The 22,963-nt window shown below is 37.4% G+C and overlaps 1 protein-coding gene and 1 long non-coding RNA gene across 6 annotated transcripts in view; one reads left to right on the forward strand and one right to left on the reverse strand.

Annotated features, from left to right (window-relative positions):
• The first annotated feature begins 11,595 nt into the window (after window positions 1-11,595).
• Window positions 11,596-15,649, forward strand: LOC127535682 (uncharacterized). Its single transcript, XR_007944534.1, has 9 exons — window positions 11,596-12,815; window positions 13,704-13,771; window positions 13,956-14,038; window positions 14,270-14,335; window positions 14,415-14,471; window positions 14,710-14,742; window positions 14,836-14,880; window positions 14,959-15,003; window positions 15,241-15,649. It is a non-coding gene; the product is annotated as an uncharacterized LOC127535682 (long non-coding RNA).
• A 1,057-nt stretch (window positions 15,650-16,706) lies between these two features.
• LOC110970473 (gamma-aminobutyric acid receptor subunit alpha-2) overlaps window positions 16,707-22,963 on the reverse strand; it is a 46,252-nt gene continuing 39,995 nt past the window's right edge. For 4 of the 5 annotated variants that reach the window (XM_051954226.1, XM_051954225.1, XM_051954224.1 and 1 more), the window contains exons 5-7: window positions 20,001-20,221; window positions 17,905-17,987; window positions 16,707-16,897 (exon numbers count right to left, since the gene is read on the reverse strand). In XM_051954226.1, the coding sequence (XP_051810186.1) occupies window positions 16,722-16,897; window positions 17,905-17,987; window positions 20,001-20,221 (480 nt within the window). In that variant the 3' untranslated portion in view covers window positions 16,707-16,721. The remainder of the gene's footprint in view (window positions 16,898-17,904; window positions 17,988-20,000; window positions 20,222-22,963) is intronic. The other variant, XM_051954227.1, reaches the window with a different exon arrangement.

A 22,963-nucleotide genomic window follows, 5' to 3' on the forward strand; every position in this document is an offset into this window, starting at 1 on the left:
GTTTTATAACCAGGTTGCTATATTATATGACTGGACAAAGATCCAAGATCAGTAAGATTTAAAGAGATGTTTTTCTATCATTTTAATCAAAATAATGTTAACAACACCTTTTTACACCCAGAAAAGTAAGGTAAATAGGCTATAATGAGTATATATATTAACATGAGATCAGACAACTAGTTGTTTGTGAGACATTGTCTCATACTGACAACCTATAGTGAAGCATAACCAACTTTGCAGCTCCTCTCAGTCCTATAAAACATCTTCTAGTATCTTCGGTTCATTCTTTTGCTTTTTTAGGCATAATGCTACAGATTTAGTTCACTCTTCTTATCACTGTTGTTGACTGCAGCTGATTTCGGTGACAGCAACAAACAAACAGACGACAACTTGCTGGTGAATATAGCAGAATATTTATCAGCAAAAGAGACTGATATTTCCCTCAGGAGTTGGTGGAGAACTAAAAACTGAATGAATATTTGATTCGCTAAATGAACAGAGACACAACTCCAAATGCTTTTGTTTCTCTGTACTGGAAGAAAAGCATATAGCTGAAATGATGCTAAATGTGTTTCCTCTGTCGCTGTGTGGCCACAAATCAGTTCCTGCAGGTTTAAAAAACACCACAGAGTATAAATACTACATTAATGACAAAACCGCTGTGGAATCATTTATCGTGTGTGAGGTAGAACGCTACAGCATTCACTTCTGCTCAGACAGGGATTTTTATGTATAATGTATATGGCTACACAAAAACAAGTGGAAACTGGTGCGTATAAGTGCTCTCAAGTAACAAGTGCAACATGACTGTGTGACAAACAAATGTATGGTGGAATAGTGGGATTTTTGTAACACTGTGCTGATATGTTCACAGGCTTATGCAAGATGTCCGTTAGTGTGAAGCCTGAGAGGACATCCGTTCGTGCCAATGACCTAGTTTGCAAGTACGCTACACCAAACACTGACACACTAGTAATGAATGATTAATTTAAGTCAGCCAAGCAGATAATGTGGAGTGACTAGTTAAACAAGAGAAACAGTCACTGGCAGGCATTCTTGCCTTCTACCAAGGCATCAAACACCACTTAACCTAGATAGGAGCATTTAGTGCATGAAAGGCTATCTTACTCAATGAAACTGAAGCAGGGATTCCCTTAATGGTGGATCGCAGTCACTGGGGAATTACTGTATAGTGGTAACTGATACTTAAAGGAAGTTGTGTGGAAGTTCTCGGCTCAGGGACGCAGGTTCATGCATATATACGTTCTCTGGATGCAATTTTTAAAACGAAACAAAACATTAAAGTGAGAATTTCAACTTTTAAATTTAAACTGTTTGAATACAGAGATAAAAGATGAATTTATGATTGGTAAACCTCTTTTAATGCTTATTGTCAAGATAAGTGTTCTATTAATGCTATAGAAACAGTCACACATTATTATAATAACTATGGTCTTAGATTGTGATCGGAGAAAACAGGTCTAGATTTGCCAAATTTTCAACACTTTCACCCACACTATCCTAAATACATATAAGCTTCAGCATAAAAGGTTCTAAAAATGAGAACTGGAGCATCTTGTGAGCAAAGAAAGACCCACTGTACATGTTAAGACACATAAAGAAGACATCTAACTCCACAGTGAAGCTTTGTAAAACCACCCACTCTTAACTCCAGTGTACAGTAGGAATCTGGAGGCGATAACACCTGAGGTCTACTTATCCTCCACCAGGAAGATCATCAAATGTCCGCGACTCAATATTCACATTTCCATCCTCATCTGATTTTCCTCTGTTTTTAGCGTATTCATGATAAATTACAATCTTTATATCAGAGCTGATCATTTTTCACAGCAAGTTCCAGCTTTCTTGAGGTGATTCTCATATTGTACTGTTCTGAACTGAAAAAAACATTTGTCAGCCATAAAAGAAATAAAAACATATTGTCTAAATCAATCAAATCAATCAATCTAAAAATAAAAAGGTTTGAATGTTGGTTAAAAACCACGCTCTTCCAGCAGCACAGCACGCCCACACATCTCTTCATCACAATCATCACCTCAGCCGTCGTCCTGCAAGAACTATATTCAAAAAGCTTCTCCATCACGTTTTCTTTGCTAATTTTATGACTAAAATTAGATCAGTGCTGTCAGTCAGTGACACTGAGACTAGTATGAGCTTTTCAGATCTTTCATCTAACAGCAACACCTAATTTACTTGAACTTGAACCACAAATGTTGCTGCGTGAAACGCTGAAAGTGTTTATTTTCCTGTTAATGTTTCTATTTTGATTGTATGCCCACATAGGCTCCTTATTCTGGCTTTAAATAATCCCAATCCTTAAGTAATTAGTCCTACTGATGGTTGTAGCTCATCAAGACCATGGATTCTCGCTACAGCCAAGACTATTACACACACAACATTTTAATAACCCTGCTTTTAAATAAGTGGTGTCCAAGCTTTTTGTTTGTGCGCTCTAAAAGGGAGACAGAATCTACTTGCTGTACCTCATCAAATTTTGTCCTATGCAACTAAACTGCATTTCGTGACATATCTCAGATACATTACTAATGAACGTGTCTTTTACACACGTGGACAAAATTGTTGGTACCCCTCAGTTAAAGAAGGAAAAACCCACAATTCTCACTGAAATCACTTGAAACTCACAAAAGTAACAATAAATAAAAATTATTGAAATTAAATAATCAAAAAAGCCATACTTTTGATTGTTGATTAACATAATTATTTAAAAAAACAAACTAATGGAAACAGGCCTGGACAAAATGATGGTACCTCTATAAAGATTGAAAACTATTTGACCAGAGTGACATGATTAACTCAGGTGTGTCATTTAATTGACATCACAGTGTTTCCAAACTCATAATCAGTCAGTCTGCTATTTAAAGGGAGACAAGTAGTCACCCTGCTTGTTTGGTGAAAAGGTGTGTACACACTGAACATGGACAACAGAAAGCGAAGGAGAGAATTGTCCCAGGACATCCGAAAAAAAATTATAGAGAAACATCTTAAAGGTAAAGGCTATAAGAACCATCTCTAAACAGCTTGAAGTTCTGTGACAACAGTGGCTCATATTATTCAGAAGTTCAAGACCACGGGACAGTAGCCAACCTCCCTGGACGTGGGCCCGCAAGAGGAAAATTGATGACAAATTGTAAGAGACGGATCGTTCGAATTGTATCCAAAGAGCCCAGAGCAACCTCCAAAGAAATTAAAGGTGAACTCCAAGGCCAAGTGTACATCAGTGTCAGATCGCACCATTCGTCATCGTTTGAGCCAAAGTGGACTTCATGGGAGACGACCAAGGTAGGACACCACTGCTGAAAAAAAACTCATAAAAAGCGAGACTGGAATTTTGCAAAAATGCATGTTGACAGCCACAAAGCTTCTGGGAGAATGTCCTTTGGACAGATAAGACCAAACTGGAGCTTTTTGGTAAGGCACATCAACTCTATGTTCATAGACTCAAAAACAAGCATACGAAGAAAAGAACACTGTCCCTCGGTGAACATGGAGGAGGCTCAGTAGATGTTTTGGGGCTGCTTTGCTGCATCTGGCACAGGGTGTCTGAAGTGTGCAAGGTACGATGAAATCTGAAGACTATCAAGGCATTCTGGAGAGAAATGTGCTGCCTAGTGTCAGAAAGCTTGGTCTCAGTCGCAGGTCATGGGTCTTCCAACAGGACAACCATCCAAAACAACACAGCCAAAACACCCAAAATGGCTGAGAGAAAGCGTTGGACTATCCTAAAGTGGCTCTATGAGCCAATCTGAATCCCATTGAACATATGTGGAAGGAGCTGAAACATGCCATTTGGAGAAGACACCCATCAAACCTGAGCCACTGGAGCTGTTTTGCTCATGAGGAGTGGCCAAAATACCTGTTGAGAGCTGGAGAACGCTCATTGACAAATACAGAAATCGTTTAATTGCAGTGATTGCCTCAAAAGGTTGTGCAACAAAATATTAAGTTATGGGTACCTCATTTTTGTCCAGCCCTATTTCATTAGTTTGTTTTTTAAATAATTATGTTAATCAACAATTCAAAAGTGATGGCTGATTTGATTATTTAATTTTCAATAAATTTTTATTTATTGTTACTTTTGTGAGTTTCAAGTGATTTCAGTGAGAATTGTGGGTTTTCCTTCTTTAACTGAGGGGTACCAACAATTTTGTCCACGTGTGTATATTAAGAATTATTGCTTTTGCTGTTGCTCCTTTTTAACCAACCAATTATATATTAGATGAGGTGAGACTTATCACCTTGGTACCAAAAAAATGAGGAAGTTTTATAGATGTAGTAGAACCCAAGCCATGATATTGTCCTAAACCTAGCTAAACAGCTACACTCAGACTTTTTAATTCTCATTAATTCTTATTAATACTTTTAACCTATGAGTATGTTTTTTAATTATACATACACACACATATATATATATATTATATATATATATATATATTGTGAGTCGAAACAACGAGACAGCAGACTTGCGAGAGTCGAGTTAATTTACTGTTTCTCTCCACTTTACAGCACATCAGAAACCAGAACACTTGTGTGTAGTTTTTAACCGGGAAAACAACCAAATACCCAGAAAACCCCGTAACAGGAAAAAAAACCTCAAAACTCCCTCTCTTAAAGGCACAAGTCCTCCTTGGTGAATGTCTCTCATCTCTCACAAAGTGGGTCCACCACAATATTCTAATTTCTATAGATATATGACAGTTAGATCAATATTTAGACTATGTGTTGGTGTTCATCAGGTTCGTGGATTGTCTGTGTATCAAATGCTGCTGTTACAAGTAATTTTGTTGTTAGGAGCAATAAAGCATATATTCTATTCTATGGTATTCTATTCTATCTATTCTAAACCTACTTATTTATGGTGTCCAAAGTAAATCAAAGAGCGAGTATAAAACAAGACTTAAGTCTACAAGCTGCATTCTAAATTGTATAATTATTTGTACTATAGCTTAGCTCAAAAAGGATGCACAGTTCCATACAGAACGCATACAGCTGGGACATACCACTTTGTTGATACGGGTACAATAATGTGTCTTAAACCTTAACTCATAGTCTGTAGTGTGAAATGAGCAGCCATCTGTCCTGAGGTGTCTGTCGCTTGTCCATACTTGTGCACAACACCATAATGTAGGTGATATAACTGTGCAGAAGACTGTGGGTCAGAGTGGATGAAGTAGGAATTCTGGGTATTTTGGTAAACTATAATTGACATACTACATATTGGAAACAGATTGAATCTTTTTATGGCGCATTACATTGTAAGGAAGGATTGGAACGCACCCCAAATAGTGTTTCTGCACATTGTGTGAACCAAAGTCTCCTGTAGCTGATTATGCCTTCATCCTAACTTCTTAGATTGACTTGCATGTCACAGTCTTTTACAAAGGAAATACTTTTAAACCATAAACGGAACGCACCTTATTTGTAAAGAATGTCATCACAGGGTGTAGTACGTCGTGCTGTGGGCAGTTTTTTCTAAAGGCCGATGAAGAATTTCACTAAACAAAGCTAAGACTAAAGCAATATCTCAAGTAATAAACATTTTCTAGTTTAATCGTCTTGTGTCCCTTCAGATTTATCTTGTGAGCCCTCTCAGGGACCCAGACCACAGGTTGGGAAACACTGCTTTGATTCTCTCCTTCATGTTTCTTATTAAAGCTCGCCTGCTGAGCCCTTGTGTGACTTCTGTTTTGATCAGTGCTATATAAGTACTTTATGATTAGTTTATGCTGCGTTGCCACGACATGTGCATCGTTACCATGAAACGTGCACTGCAATAATCGTGTGTGTGTGTGGAGGATTTGGCTCATCTGTCAGATGTATTGGTGTCCTTCAGGCCTCGGCTATTCTTGCACTTATTACTATATGATTAGGGTTACATAATGACAGAACATCTCTCTGCCTCTCCGTCACTGATAGATGGTGTTTAAATAACTACTCGTACCACTGCATCCCTCTCTGCTGTAACATTTTACCAACCACATCACATCTCACTGCACTGATCCGGCGGCCTATTTATTACATAGCTCGCTGCTGTTACTGCTGCTCCCCTCCACCCAGCCTCCACCTGCCTCAGCTTGGCTCTGTGTGTACGCACCCTGGAGGGCGTTTATTTCTAAGTTAATAACCACTGGGGGATTATTTGCATTGGTCCCTGCATGTTATTTATCACTGTGCCACGTATTTCATTCTGCTGCCACAGCGGGGAGCCTCACCGAGAGGGGAACCATATTGCTGAGACAATTCGCATTTCCATTTTTATTTGCGTGTGACATGATGGTTCCCGACAGAATTAACTCAAAATAGGGGAATTAATGATAAACAACACACGGCGGATGACAAATTCCAAGATCCAAGATCCCCTATAATTCTCTGTCCTACCTCCAAAGCTGCACCTCATAGAGCTTGTAAACAAATGGACATATAAATACTATTTTCTTTTTTTTTGTTTTTAACTCACAATACCTAAAAACATAGAACACAGGAAGACATCACTCTGCAGTTTGACCTTATCCTCTTTCCTCTCTTGTTGAATACTAAGTTTCAGGAACTTACAATGCATTACACAGCCTTCATCAGTGATTTGCTTATTGCCATCGTATAATCTGCAGTCACTGATGTCAGATCTCGTCATTCTCAGCTTGTGAAGGAAACAGCTGCCAACTGTCTCTCATCTCCCTGTGAGTCTCACAGTGTGCCGGCATTTAAATCCAAACTATTTATTTACTGCCAATTTACAGCCATTTCTTGATTAATCTTGAAATTTGTCTGTCCGTGCTCCCTACTTCCTGGACAGCAATCGTGTCACTTTCATCTTCACAGAACCTCGTATAGACTCGTTCGCACACTCAAGTTCTGGCCCCGTTTCTTGGCGTCTGTGTTGGTGGGCTGCATGAAATGTGTTGCTTCTATTTTTAGCTCTCATTATCTCTTTCTTTAATACTATGGTCTGTTTTTCTATGTGTTTGCTTTCTGTTTTTTTGTATTCACTTTGAGAAGAATGTGCTTGTTAAGACATTTTGTATGCAAATAATTTAATGTGACGACTGTCTTGGATAGTTTCTGTTCTATACAGTCCCCAAACAGAGCCAGCAAAGCTTAAAAACAACGTGATCATGGATTTTTTGTTTTCTTTTGTATCAGTGCTTTAAAAACTGGTCAGAACATTATATTTAAGTGCATTACAAGAAAATTCCATTGATATTTCATTCTGACAATGCCAGTTTTTAACAGTGCGTATGGATTTTTACCATGACATGAGAAAAGTTTTTCAGAAAAATAATTAACTTAAATGGTGATGGATTTCTAAGAAATTAGTTAGGATGAAAATGATTAATCCTGAAGGAAATTCTTGTGCCAGATATTGCAAAACAAAAGCAGTGCCTGAATAACAAGACAGAAAACTAATTTCTTCGACAAGTTTGGCGAAGATTGCTGAAGTGTTTACCTCCCTCATGTTGTCACCAAATAATGTAATTAAATACTCTTAGGTGTTGGATATTAAAGAGCACCTTGCAAGCTGGCGAGCCTTGTGAATAAATGTGCAGAAAAATGAAGCAGAAGCTATATTTTTAGTAAAAGGCATAAAACTAAATAAGATTTAGTTTGATGCCAAAATGATCTTTGGTGTCACAAAGGGGAGGGAGGGCAGCCAAGCTAAGCCAAGCTTAACATTAAAAAAAATTGATTATAACAGGAGTTGTGACACTAAAGAGGGAGAAAATGTGTAATCATACATATTTGACAGACCACAGCTTTATAATTATGAGCTTGCTGAGGGTCACAAAGATCAGGACATTGCAAACACAAATTAGAGAGACTGACGAATTTAGAAGTTTGCAGACATAAATAAGAATCTCTTCTAAATGTTTAACCACAGTTCCTGCTTTTCTCAGTATCCAAACTGCTGCTGCTGATGGTGGCATTTAAGCAGCTGTTTGGATTGAAATAACAGCATCCGTTATCAGTATCACACATTCTGGTTTAAATATCCCATTCAGAAGTCCATCTTGTCTTCCTAAAATGAGCACAGAAATACAACACAACACAACTTTCTCCTTACAGATGAAGCCGTCTCGCATTTTCACCTGCACAAAACACATCCCAGCACAAAATCAGGCATATCTCTAAATCACAAGACCTCAGATTTACTACCACCAACTATTGCACTGAGGCAGAGAAGACTCCCTTATGTGATGTAATGTAACCAAAGAGAGTTTCTAAGAGCACTGCTAATGAAGCCTACTTTTCATTTGAATTGCTCTCTAAACTAAACATATAAAATCATACTTCTCAAACAATAATTTGAAAAATATTAGGCATAAATAAAGTGAGAAATTCAATCAACAAGTTTGTTATTTTATGCTAGTCGAGGTTACAGTTGTAGGTAATAATTGATGAATAGTTATCCCCTTGTTAGAACAGAAAAATGTACACTTACGCTTTTTCTTTTTCTTTTAAGTGCAGGTAATTTTGATTAAATTGTATGAAAATGCTAAATGCATAAAAGCCAGCACATTTGCAAATACACTACCGTTCCAAAGTTTGCAGTCACCCAGACAGTTTCATGTTTTCCATGAAAACTCACACTTTTATTCATGAGCTAACATAACTGCACAAGGGTTTTCTAATCATCAATGAGCATTTCAGCACCATTAGCTAACACAATGTAGCATTAGAACACAGGAGTGATGGTTGCTGGAAATGTTCCTCTGTACCCCTATGGAGATATTCCATTAAAAATCAGCCGTTTCCAGCTACAATAATCATTTACTACATTAGCAATGTCTAGACTGTATTTCTGATTCATTTAATGTTATCTTCATTGAAAAAAATGCTTTTCTTTCAAAAACAAGGACATTTCTAAGTGACCCCAAACTGTTGAACAGTAGTTTATATTCTATATATATAATACTGTATATAAACAATGGATGTGGCCTCCAGGTCTGGGTTAGGGTTATTCTAAAACCAGCTATCTTTGTAACAGCCACCAGTGGGCGACTCCTCTGTTTGCAAAAACAAGTCAGACTGTAAAACATTCAATGAGGAAATGAGCTTAATTCTTACTTAATTTGTTACATCAGTAAAGTTCATTTGCAAAAACAGGTAACTCCGTTTTCAGAAAACTCATTTTTTTATTGTTTACTTGAGATAATAATAATAATAATAACACTAATAATTTATTTTTCCTCTATTTTGTCATGTATTATTCTACTGAGTCAAATCCACTCAACTTCACTTTGATTGATATTATCTCAAGCAAACAATTCATAAAAAGTTTTCTGAAAATTTATCAAAATGGAGTTATCTGTTTTTGCAAATGAACTCTTCAATGTTTCTAATGAATTTCTGGCCGCAGTAGCTTTCCCTTCCATACAGTATACTGTTCACTTTGTAAATTATGGTCCCATTTACAGAAAAATGAACGATAAAGCAGAGTACCTTATGATTAACAAGTAGCACGGGTCAAATTCCAAACTTTAGACTAGTTGACAAACCAGTGATTGACGCCATGGTGTCCATCTTTTACTTAGTGTTTGCTATGAAGATTTGAGTTTCTTTTTTCATTTTTTTATTTTCTTCTTTTGTTTTGTTTCTCCTCATACGTATTCCTACATCCAATCACTCTATTTGAGCAGTGGCCCATTCTCTGCTTGATGAGTTCACTGTAAATCTTCTGATTGTAATATTGTATGTAACGTCATTTAAAGCCAATACTAGATAACTTTTCATGTTTTTGCTTTGCTTCACCAATGTACATTTTCTAAATAAGTCTTCAAAACAAGGAACCTGTGCATGTTTTAAAAGTTAAATCTTCTGCTTTTTGCTTCAAGTCTGTGTTTTTAAACTCCAGACTAAAGCAAACTTAATTATTCCGTCCACTAATGAGCTTGTCACTGTTTGATTCACTTGCTGAAATCTCCTGTAGGTCCATTTGACTGAAATGCCCCATTTTCACTCGACACCAAGTAATTCCCTTTCTGGGCACAAAACATAGATTTTCTTTATAATTTCATGCATCATTGCACTTCAGCGGGGAAACTCCTGTGTCTTTGGGTATTAACATGAGACACTTAAAATTCCTGGAGGACGCAGCAGGCGTTGTTTTCCCCTGGAGCTCCTCTGTTAGTATTTCTGACAGCTAAAACAGATGTTCTCCCTTACGGCTACATCAGCATATCTCAGGTTTTATTGACATTCAAACAAATACACACAGAAATGCCACTACATATAAAAGCCTGCTCATCTTTGTTCTTCAAACAGGGGTTTTTAAGCATAAAGGCTTGTCGCAGCGACAGCTCACCTGTCACGCTGCTTTCAGGTCCCCAGCCCATTCTAAGTACAGATTAACCGAATACACGACAAAGTAAAGGAATTCAAGATGCATAAATGCCAAATCCCTGTGTTGTCAAATCTTTGTCACGCAGAGGAAGCCCGAACAAACATTTCTCTGCGCTTTTCAAGCCAAATAAAGTGAGTAACAAAAAACACAAAACTTAGCAAGCGTTTCACAGCGGCCGCCTCCTGCAGCATGTAGGAGGCGGACAAACTCAACATCCAGCCAAACCAGGATCAAAATCACAGCTTGATTTTCACACTCAGACAGTTTGGAACTAAGATGAAGATATTTAGGTGTGCTGACTCCACAAAACTAATTCAGCGGAAGCCATCCCACTGAGCAATAGACATCTATTAGACGTCTAGATTTTTTTAGACCTAAATTCAACCGTCGAGATTCCGTCTGTTTTTAGACGGAATTTAGACGTTGCAGTTTAATCAATTATTCTATAACTATTAATTTTAAAAAACAACTGTAAGGTGCATAGCTAATCTCCAAATACTGAACTAATATAATTATGAAAGTTGTTCAGCAATATACAGTATAGTATAAATTTAGCCGAGATTTAGACGTTGGAATCTCTACTGCATTTCAACGTCTCGATATAGACCGAATCAAGACAACAGAATTTAATCCATTATTTAAAAGTTGTTTATTTAAAACAATAACTGTATGTTGCAGAACTGATCTTCAAATACTGAACTGATATAATTATGATAGCCGTTGAGCGATATACAGTATAGTCTAAATATATCCGAGATTTAGACGTCTAAATCTCTACTGCATTTCAACGTTTAGACATAGACCGAATATAGACAACAGAATTTTATCCATCATTTTGTGGTGCTGAAGAAACAGAGTCGGAGGCGGAGTGTCGAACACAGGAGCTAACTTTTTTACTGACATTAATGAAGTAACTGTCACAACACAGTGCACGTGAAAATCGGAACCAGGAAGTGCCAAACACATAAAAACAGTCCGTGCGGAACCACGACAACAACAACCACCGTTCCGTGGGTGAATTATGTAAACCCACCACAATTTAATATTTTTTTTATTTAAAACAATAAATGCATGTTGCATAACTGATCTCCAAATACTGAACTAAATCAATTATGATAGCCGTTAAGCGATATCGCTTATAGACCGAATTTCAACAAATTAATTTTATCCAACTTTATTTATTTAAAAGAATAACTGCATGTTGCAGAACTGATCTCTTGATATTGGACTAAAATCATTTTATTAGCCATAATCGCTATAAACTACAGTTTATATGTAGACATCTAATATTCCGCTTTTCAACACCGACACCATTCAGATGTATTCATTTTAAATCTTCGGAAAATAAAACAAACAATAATCTAATGGAATAGCCAGCTCTTTCCATGTGCCGTGGCCAGCTGTGGAGGGAGCATTATTGCTGTTGCACTGTTTACAACGTAGACTGACCGGTGTGTTCACTTTATTTGGTCAAAACGTATCAATCCCCCAAAAAACTTAGTTAATATGAAAGCCCGGGCCCTGTTGAGCACTCGACAACAAAGTTTGTCGCTGAAATTCCATTAGATTATTAGATACAGGTTGTGTTTTCTCAGTCTTGGTATCGCTGACTGCCGCCATGTTGCCTTCACTGTTGAGAAAGATGCAGCCACCTTATTGGTGTAGCACGCTCACATGATGCACCGTGCAGTTACTTCCTGGAAAAATGTTATTCCGCTCAGAGAGAAGTAGTCCGTGATAAAACTTATCGCCATAGCCGCTTTGCCACGATATCAACGACAAAAAAATTGGTAGCTCTGTAAGGCCCCTGCTTTGCATTCGTATGGAGATCACATGATCATAACATGCAAAAAGCTTCACTTTATGGATGCCGCAACTTCCGACCATGCTTCCGACAGAGGAATCCTTGTGCACAAGGTTCAAATAACATGGCACTGGAAAGTTTTCAGAGAGGAAGGAAAAAGTGTCGAAGAAGTCAATTTGACGTCATTCAGTGGTTAAGAGGCGGGTGCCGAAGCAGATATTACAGAAAAAATGTTTAATTTTGCAGTGTTTGGTCCTTTTACAATCATGCTTCATTTTAGCATTTGCATGCATGTAGACGAGTGTCGGTTGCGAGCATGAGGGCTAGCGAGTTGCTAGTTTAGCCAGTGTGGGCCTAACAGCATCGACTTCGTTTTTTTAATCTGGGATCTGTTTTCATATGTCATTTCAAACGTGAGTGATGGAGAAATGATTTTTCAACATAGCTCCAGTATTTAGCCAGGCAGGCAGCTTCGCAGCTCAGCTAGCGAAAAGTATGGGGCAACTTGCCCCCCCGCATCAAAGTCCGCCCTAACGTGCTTTTTTTCCCCACACTGACCGGCTCGGATCGTCTCAACGAATGTCCCACAACACTGAGAAGTGAACGAAAACCTGGAGTTCAGCTTAATTTTGTGTATGTGTGAAGTTATGCTGCTGTTTTTCTGTAGACTGATGTCAGGGAATGTTTGACTTTGCATCCTATCATAAATGGAAGACATTGTGTTTATAGCTTTGAGGTAAAGATTAATGAGCTGTTGATTCTTTTTTCATGGTTTCTGCAGAGTCGTCGAGCTTTTTGTTTTTGTTTTTCCTTATTCTTCAACTTTTCTCTACAAATGTTCATTATTTATGTTAGCATGCGCTGTCCTTGCTTTGTACAAAATCCTGATGATTAAGAGGATCACCTACAGGCCAGATTTGTAAAGCAATTTTATTTTTGTAGACCAAGAGCAACCCAACTCTCCAGATTTGTTTGAACAACCAGAAACATCAGTAGATCTTTCAAAATGTAAGGTTAAAGTATTTCTAAGTTTTTTTTTAATTCAAAACATTGTTTTATCAAGTTTGAACATTTCTTTTCTCCTGCTTTTGTTAGCATGGCAGCCTTCACCTGACAGTTCATTGACTCAGATATCCTGTAGTTTGTAACGTTGTCCTCTTTATTTGTATTCTTTTTTTCCCAATTAATACTTATAATTTAAATTAATTCAAACAATGTACATCTGTGATAATTATGTCTTCCCCAGGCGATTCACCATCCTGTCCAAAAACAATTTTGACCACCACCCCCACCCCCGCATTCCTCTACACTGGGTATAATTTATATGTTTATTATATTCAAATTATCCCCCTGGTTATTAGATAATTTAAATTTAATGCCTGTTTAATGGCCAAAAATAACATTGTTCTCCACTAAGTATTAAAACCTGTGTTGGTGAAACAATGATTAGCAGCAGGAGAGGACAAAATACCTAAATGCAATGCTGAATATAATAATTTTTGTATCTGTTTTTGATTACAGCTGTGCAAGGTCAGACATCATCTGCAGTCCCTGACAGGGGCCGTTATCGAAAAAAGTCAGAAGTCAAGGTATGTTTGGAAATACACGGGGACAATTGTGTCCAACTAGTAAAATTATTTTTTTGTCATAATCACGATTATCAAGTTCTAATTATCCCCCACCCCAAATAATGAATGTGGGTGTCAAGAAGATGTCAAGTTCACATATGCAGCCAGGACTGTTCAATTTTTGTATGTGTCTCTCTCCGAGCAGACCTCCGACCACCCCAGTAGTATCTGGGAGGGCCTGTGATAGACGGCGCATTCCTGTGATGACCCGTGCCCGGACCTCACAGGGTAGTCATTAATGTTTATAGCAGTGATTACAATGTTGTTTGCAAATACAATCATTAATTTCATTTGCTGCCCCCACCCCTGTGTACATTGTAATTTAATACACTGGAGTAGACATCAAAAGTTGCAAATTTTAATATTCTGACCTTTTTTAAAGCCTCTACTGAATATACTACAAATGACAAATGGTGTGAGTGAAAAGATTTCATTTCAACACGCTTTCTCTCCGATTAGATAATCGAGCTCAGACCACCCCAGTAGTCCCTGGGAGGGCCAATACGCAGGCTCGGAGCCCACAGGGTAAACTTTTATTCATTATAGCAGTGTTCACAGTGGTGAGTGTATAAACATGACATTTAATTCCCTCTTCTTTTTACAGCTGTCTCAAGTCGGCTAGCACAAGTAACCAGACAAGTTATTACCCACAGTTCAAGTGGTAAGTTTATAGTGCAAAGTTAAGTGAATTTGAGATGGCATTGCACACATTTTTATTTTGATTTACATTTTAAGTTTTTTTCACCTCCAAACAGTGAACCGTGGCATTTCAAGTGCTGCGACTCCCAAAGAGACTTTTATTAGTAGACTTTTATTGAATTGAACAATGATGACATTGCTGTTGATTTAATTGCTGAGGCAATTATGATGTGCAATTAACTATGTTATGACCCCAAAAGGTGATCGAACTCGTAGGGGAGCATCACAGCAAGGTAAAAATGTATTGTATAGTCAGTTTCAGAGTGATATAACTGTTGTTTTTTTTAAATAAGGTGAGTATGTTCCATTTCTCCCTCTGCCAACAGAGACTCCTAGACCTCAGACTGGATCCCCCGCCCGTGCTTCCCAAGGTACAAATTGACCGTGGTATTGATATTAAATAGTGATGTTGCTATGATGACTTATACTTCTCTTTCTTTGACACACAGCTCATTCCTCTGTAGGTCAGCGGCCCAAAACCCCAAGGATTAAAGGTAAATTAAAGCTATTGTGTCAGGTTTAGCAGTGTTTTATTGGTGCATGGGGTTTTTTTAAAGTTGTAAAACAGGCTATGATTTTGTTTAACAGCCAAAGTAAAGCATTACACTCAACTGGTCTTTTGTATCGCATGAAGCAATAAAGAATGAAGAATCCTTCTGGATAATACTATGTGATTTCAACTAATGTTACCAATGTCAAGTCTGTATTTTTTTTGTTGTTCTTGTTTGCAGAGAGTGTTTGCAGTCAGTTTCCAAATACCACAGAAGAACAAGTCGGAGCAGCTCTCAGTGATCACCTAAAACAGGCGCCAGCTCGATGTGGTGGGGGGGCTACAGGAAAGACAGAACTTCCCCCTTCTAAATTTTTTTCTAAAAGCCCCACAAAGTTCTTTAAAAAGTGTTTTTTTAAAACAAACGTTTTAAATCTATTTTTTTTCTTTTTGAATTGCGAGGCAAATTTCATAAAACCAGTTAAAAGTTGTTAAAAGTAGTTATATTTATAGTTGTTTTTTTTTACATTTTTTCCACTGTTATATTGTGTAATATTTTGTTCAGTTTATTTTGAATTGTTTTAATTTTTCCAAGTTCAAGGTTTAAATTTATGTTCTATTTGTGTAACATTAAAGAAAAATAATGCCAAGTCCATGATTGTAATCGTTGTATTCTGAATGAATAATGTACTGTAATTGCAATCTACTGATGACAAATGTAGATTAGTGTTAAATTATGAAAAAGCATGACATTAGATTAAAAATGTATTGTGAAAGGTCCAGAAAGAGACACATTGGCAAAATAGTCGGGACATCCTAGAGTACATCAAGGTAAGAATTGCAGGTAATTTCTCATTTAGGCTTTTTTTTGTGAGAGAGATTTTGGTCTACAGTACATTTTTTTGATAGTTAAATTTTTATTGTGAATATTTTTTATAAATTGACAAATTCTTATTAATTTATTAGAATTTGGGGAAAATATGCATTAATGATTGTCAGTGTATTACAGTATTGATAGGCAACCACTGACTTTTTTTTTTTTTTAGGTCTAACAGACGTTTAATAGACGTCTATTAGACCTCTAGTCTAAAATAGGTATACCAGAGGTCTACAAATGAAAGTTTTTTTAAACGTCTAAAATTTAGACTAGACCGCTAATCGACGTCTAATAAACGTCTAAGTGTATACCTGGGTTTATATTCGGTATAAGCATGAACGTCAGATAAACGTCTACAATTTAGACGTGTTAAATTAGACGTCTGCTGTACGGGATTTCAACGTCTGAATGTCTATAAATATACGTTGTTTAGACGTCTAATAGACGTCTAAGTGTATACCTGGGTTTATATTCGGTATAAGCATGAACGTCAGATAAACTTCTGAAATTTATACGTCTAAATTTATACGTCTACAAAACTTTCACTTTTAGACCTCTGATAGACCAATTTTAGACTAGATGCCTAAGGAACATTTAGACGTCATTTAGACATCTTTTAGACCGAAAAATGCTCGGTGGGATAGATGTCATTACAGTTTCACATTTGTTTTGTTGCTAAAGAGTGAAGAAAGTATTATAAATCCAGTCCAAAACCTGACTACTAAAGTGGTGTGCCTTTATTATTTTCTGCTCTTTGAAAATGCATCATTTCCTTCCCATATGTGAGACATTTGTCTAAGCTGGAGATGGAGGGCAGCAGGAGACGGAAGAGTCATGAAGTGGATTTAATTCACTCCAGACCTCCGCAAAAGCTTACCTGTGCTTGATTTGATAGTTTCTTGTCCGACCGATTGTCCGAGCAGGTCGTACTGGTTCAGCCGAGAGCTTTCACCTTCCACCACAACAGAGTCTGACGCATTTTTAGTCCAAGCATAAGTCACTTCTGAGATTGTGTAGGCATCTAAAAGAAGGGAAGAGGATAAACCCATAGGGGATAAATCTGGGGCAGTCGCAGCTATTGATGATTTGTCGAGAAAATTTTTCAGTGACCCAAATGAAAAGCCCCCCACCACCACCACCACCACACACACACACACACACACACACATTGTGTTTGATGCTGGGTTTTCTAGAAGAAGAAGAAAATAAAGAATACTGCAGAGAGAAAGAAAAAAATCTGTCAGCGGTTGAAGATGTCATTTGTAAAACACCAAAAAGCAATCGATGCACAGTGACATTTGCCCTTTTCAATCAGTCACAGCACAAACTGAATATGAAATGTGAAAGCTTGTCTGCCAACCCATGAATGTTGAAATAGAGAAACTGATTTTTTTTTCATATTTTTTGCCTCAATGCACTCAATAATTGAAATATTCTGCCAATCATGTCATGCAATAGCCTGTTATTGTTGCATCAGGGCAGCAGATGAGGCAAGAGATTAATGTAAAATACTGGAAGTCACTGTATAAATGTACTGAAAGCAGACAAAATATTGAACTTATATGAGAAGTCAAGGCATTTCAGACATGACCAAGCATGTTCTGATGCTCTCATATGATATATTAATAATCCCTTGCTTTTAAACCAACAGCTTAAAGCAAAAAACCCTTCATCCAAATGTAAAGAAGCAATAAAATAGACTTTGATTCCAAAAACAAAAGTATTTGGATGAGCCCTTATCCCCATATTTCCCAGCAACTACTCCCCTCAATCCTTTATCTGCAGCTATTCTATATGTGCTTAAATGCTGATGCGTATTGTGATAAAAGTTTTGCAGGGCCACTGCCAGAAAACTGAGCCATGCACTCCAGCTTCACTCGGTTCTTAGGCTGCTCTCTCGCCAAAGAACCAGTGAGGAGAAGAAGAAGAAGAAGAAGGAGTAAAAAAACAAAAAACAGAACAAAACAAACAGAAAGTAACATTTTACTTTAAGTTCCCTCAGGCACTATCATCATCAGAGTTACTCACAGCTGCCAAATTTTAGTGGACAGGAATGAGAGTCCATGGGGAAATCCTCCAGATGCATTGGGCACTCTGCATGCACAGTTAACCTGCATCCAATCCACAGAAAATTAAGGAGACTTTGCAAATGCATGAAAAGTAAATAGCACAGATTAGGCACCATCTCCAAAAAAAAAGAAAAGAAAACAGAAATAAAAAAAGAAAAAACCTTTACAAGCCTCATGCACTATTCAAGACGCTTCTTATCTGTAATGCCTTGAAACAAAAATAATTCATCTTAACAGTAATCAGCAGAGCAAAGTAAACAGGGTACTGCAGAGACCAGCACAAATCAAAAGGCTAGTGTGTGTTGACGGTGAGATCAGCTACGTGATAAGAAACTGCGTTGTATGAACTATTATTAAAACATTATTCAACCACTGCAACAACAAAAAAAATATCTCACAATGTTTTATCATTCAGATTGATTTTCTTGAAGCGAATGGTGACAAAAAAAGAGGATGCATGAAGAGTACATTTAACAAAATGGGATTCTGTGTTCGCTACTCAGTTGTATTCACAGTTTTCTGTCCAAGTCTCTTAAAGAAACAGTGCAACCTTTTAGGATGTTTCACTTCCTTGCAGAGAGTTAGCTGAGAAGACTGATACCACTCTCAAGTCTACGCAGTAAATGCGAACCTACAGACTGAAAACAAAGGGAAAACAGTTGAAACAATACACTTGTGTGCCCCTCTAAAGCTTACCAGTTCACATGATTAGTTTGTGTAAAGTGTAAACATGCTAAGATGTGGTTTAAGTAGGACTACATGTCCAGTGTTGCTAGATTTAGGGTGGATTGTCAAGGAAAATGAGTTGATAGACTGGGTATAGATCTTTTTTTCTGGTTTGTTCATCTCTGTGTGTCAAAGGGTCTTTAAAGATATCCTCACAAACTGTATTCTTTACTAATATGAACACATCCAGTCTCTCAGCACTTTGATAAGATCATTTTGATCATTTTGCTGAGATGAGATCAGAGTTACCATCATTACCTCAATGGGTTACCCTGTAAACATATACAAGCTGTAGTGGTTTTTCTGTATTAGTCTCTATCTGTTGTTATAACCTGTGTGCTTGCAGCATTACAGCATCAGTATTTTTATTGTCTTTTTGATGGCATAAGATATATGCTTATTTCTCACACACTTTGATAAAATCTTTTGTGTATATAAACACTACCAGTCAAAAGTTTAGACACACCTTCTCATTCAGTGGTTTTTATCTAATTGTTTTCTACATTGTAGATTAACACTGAAGACATCCAAACTATAAACAAACACATATAGAATTATGTTGTAAACAAAGAAATGTTAATCTTCAGCATTAATCTACAATGTAGAAAATAATCGAAATAAATAAAAAGCACTGAATGAGAAGGTGTGTCCAAACTTTTGACTGGCAGTGTCTAATACAGCGTTGGTCCCCCTCATGTCATGAAAACTGCTCTGACCCACTGGACATGGACAGGAGGTTTTATGTCACCAGAACACTGGCAGTGGATCCTTTGGTTGCTCTGGGTTATGCAGTGGGGCGTCTGGGAATCAAACTTGTTGATTTGTATCCTGCTGATGTTTGATCAGAACGGGGTCTAGGAAGTATGGAGGTTAGACAAACATCCTGGGTGATTGTCATGTTCCTCAACATGTTTGACTGTTTGATGTTTGAGGCTGTCTCTTTATCTACTAGTTGCTTTTATTAAGTAGAATTTAGTTGCATTAAACGATGTGGAATGTATTTGCATTTTAGCACGCTTGAATTGCTGTTTTACTACTATGTTAGAGTTGCAAATTTTTTCTGAGTTCATCTGTATTTTTTTATTATAGATAAATTTTTAATCAATTTTGGGTTTTTTGAGCGGTTTGGAAAACATCAAACTTTTATGACCAAACTTTCTAGACTGTTCAGTGAACAACCTGCTGGCAGTAGCTTCATATTTGATTTACAGACAGGAGAATGGTGTCATTTTCTTAGCTAACTCTCAACTGCTGTATTTTCCAAATGACTCCTTTAAATCCATCTCAGTCATAATTACAGCGGTGTGGCTTTTCCTCCAGATGAATTACCTCATGGTGTACAGCAGCGTCCCGTCATCTTTGATCCTCAGCAGTTTATTCGGCATCGTCATGTTATGAGCCACAGACTTCTTCCCGTTGTGGAAGAAGGTGTCTGGAGTCCAGATCTTACTCGCCATCAGGTTGTTGAGGGGCAGAATGTTCATCGGTCCGTGAAATTTCAACCTTTCATCCTTCCAGGTTTGCCGGAAGAAAACATCTATGGTGTACTCCTGAGGACAGAGAGGATCACAAATACGTTTTTATAAATACCTTTCTTGACACTCAGGACAAGTACAATTACAACAGAACAGAAAAAAAACATGCAAAAAATTTAAAAAAACACACATAGAGATAACATACATATAACTACCTCATGCAGATATGCAAACCATTTTTACACACTGTATAATCTCTACATTAAATTTCTATTTACATTTTGCACTTTGTGTGATGTTTACATTAAATTTCTTATACTTAGCACACTGCATATTTTTTGCACAGTATCATTTTTACATACTTTTTTTACACATTGTATATTTTTGCACACTAAATTTTTTATTAAATTTCTTTTACATTTTGCACACTTTATATTTTTACACCCTATAACAACTTCAGATATATTTTTTTATTTTATTTAAAATTATAATTAATTTTTAATGGACACATTGTATATTTTTGCACACTTAATAAATTTTATATTAAACTTATTTTTACTTTTTTCACACTCTACATCACACTATCCTTCCATCCATTCTTTATATTGCACCTGAAAAATTAAATTAATATTAATTATTGCACGTATCGACAATGTTACACAGGAAATATCTCTCATGTAGTCAAAGAATGCCAAATGAAAATGAAAAGTCACACATAATAATGAAATGTTAGCCCATAGAAATGAAAATGAGAAAAATTGCACATTACATATTGCACATGAGATGAGTTTAAATAAAAAATGAGTCCCATTCGTGCTCTGAGGATGTGAGTTGAAACACTGGTGTTGTAGTTCGCTGCTGTGTTTTATAGGAGTCTACAGGTTCCTTCACAGCTGACTTCACCTGCCACTTTAAAACCTGCCCACTTAAGGCTCTTTCTGTTTGTCAAAGCTCCATCAAGGTGAGGCCCTCGCGGCTCCCCAAGTCGGTGTTTTCCTAAGCCGACTCTGAGGCCAAGACAACCCCTTTGACCTACAATCCTCTGTTGTCAAAAGAAACCGCACACGAGAAAAGGATTTAGGGCAGAAAGCGCTGCACTGTGAAATGTGTGTACGTGTGAGAGTTTGTGTGTTTGTGTGATTCACACTCAGCAGGCGAGGTGAGAAGCAGAGAGAGATTAAGTCCTCCAGAGTTTTGTTTTTCTTGTCACACTTGAAAAGTCTCATGGCATTTAGATCTTTGGATGCAGAAACTGTCCTGAAACCTGGTCTGATTTCATTCATTTAGGGTCCAGCAGTTCTCACATTAAGAAAAACCTATCTATCTATCTATCTATCTATCTATCTATCTATCTATCTATCTATCTATCTATCTATCTATCTATCTATCTATCTATCTATCTATCTATTTTCAGTGCTTCTGTTGTCTTTCTTTCTCCTTAAAAACAATTCTGGAGATAAATTAGTGATAGTTTATATTTTACTCTGTGCCACAGATCTCTGAATTTGTTCCAGACTGATTAAAAAAAACATCAGTGGACCACTTCATTACAAAGTGGTTTACAGAGCGTGACTGTGGGTGCTGTAGTTTATTTTAGGTCAATCCCACATACACCATGATAAAATACTCTCTGTGGCACTGAATGTGTATTACAGTTTTTCTCAATTGCTTTAGTACGTTTCTCAGATCAGAATTGAAATTCTCAAAACAGTTTGTGCATTTCTCAAAACACGTCGCACAAGTAGCAAAACAACATGGATTACCTGCAAAAGCCAGTTTTTTGTGCAAAATTCTTCGTCTATCGCTCAAAATTAAATTTCTGTCAATGAACATGTCAGCGCTGTCACAATGACAAGTCCTTGTTTCATTGTGTACAGACAAGACAGTCAAATTGCTTAGTCATGTTCTCAATATAACAGTTACTCTGGTGGAAGGCTCTGATGCTGAAGATGGTTTACGTAAGTTTTGATGAAAATTGCAAGTTACACCTTTGTGTGTGGGAGATTGATTGCAAGAGACTGGACAAGATTCAGTTTACACTTTTACTGTTTTTACAATTTCTTGACAGACCATGTTATTGATACAGAAAGGAAAACAGCGCTGCATAGCACAAAGAAAAAAACAAAAAATTAAAGCTGCAAGCAGCGATGGACGGGTCCTCGCATCCACGCTGGTTGGTGAATCCACGCTCGTCCACCAGGTGGCGCTGTGACTGAGAGTGTATGTCGGCCTCTGAATCGCATCTGGACCAGAGTCCAATCATACATGTAAAATTTCAGCCAGACTGTAGCATGTTCAGAGCAGTTATAGAGCATTTCCTGTCTATCCACCAGGTGGCGCTGCGACTGAGAATGTATTTCAAGCAGTGGATGTGATCAGGGTTGGACTCTGATCAGTCATGTAAAGTTTAAGGCTGATTGGAAAACGTACAGGCTACTTATAAAGCATTTCCTGTCCATCCAACAGGTGGCGCCATGACTGAAAGGGTATGTTGGCCTATGGAATTGATCAGGATTGCAGTGTGATTACACATGTAAAGTTTGAGGCAGATTGGTGCATTCAGAGGATAGTTATAAAGCAGCTGTTGTTTCATGGCGAAGCATCAAAACTGTGATGGTCGCCATGGCCACACCATTTGGCTTCTGGTTGAACTTTTGATAACTTTTCATCACCAAGTCCTGCTGTGTGGACTGACAAAATTTCAGGTCTCCTGGAATTATCCCCAAGGAGGTATTCACTCTCAAAAATGAGAAAAATCATCAAAAATCTCACAATCAATCCAAGATGGCCAACTTCCTGTTGGATTTAGGGCATGGC

This window comes from Acanthochromis polyacanthus, chromosome 10 (assembly GCF_021347895.1).
Source record: "Acanthochromis polyacanthus isolate Apoly-LR-REF ecotype Palm Island chromosome 10, KAUST_Apoly_ChrSc, whole genome shotgun sequence".
Lineage (NCBI taxonomy): Eukaryota > Metazoa > Chordata > Actinopteri > Pomacentridae > Acanthochromis > Acanthochromis polyacanthus.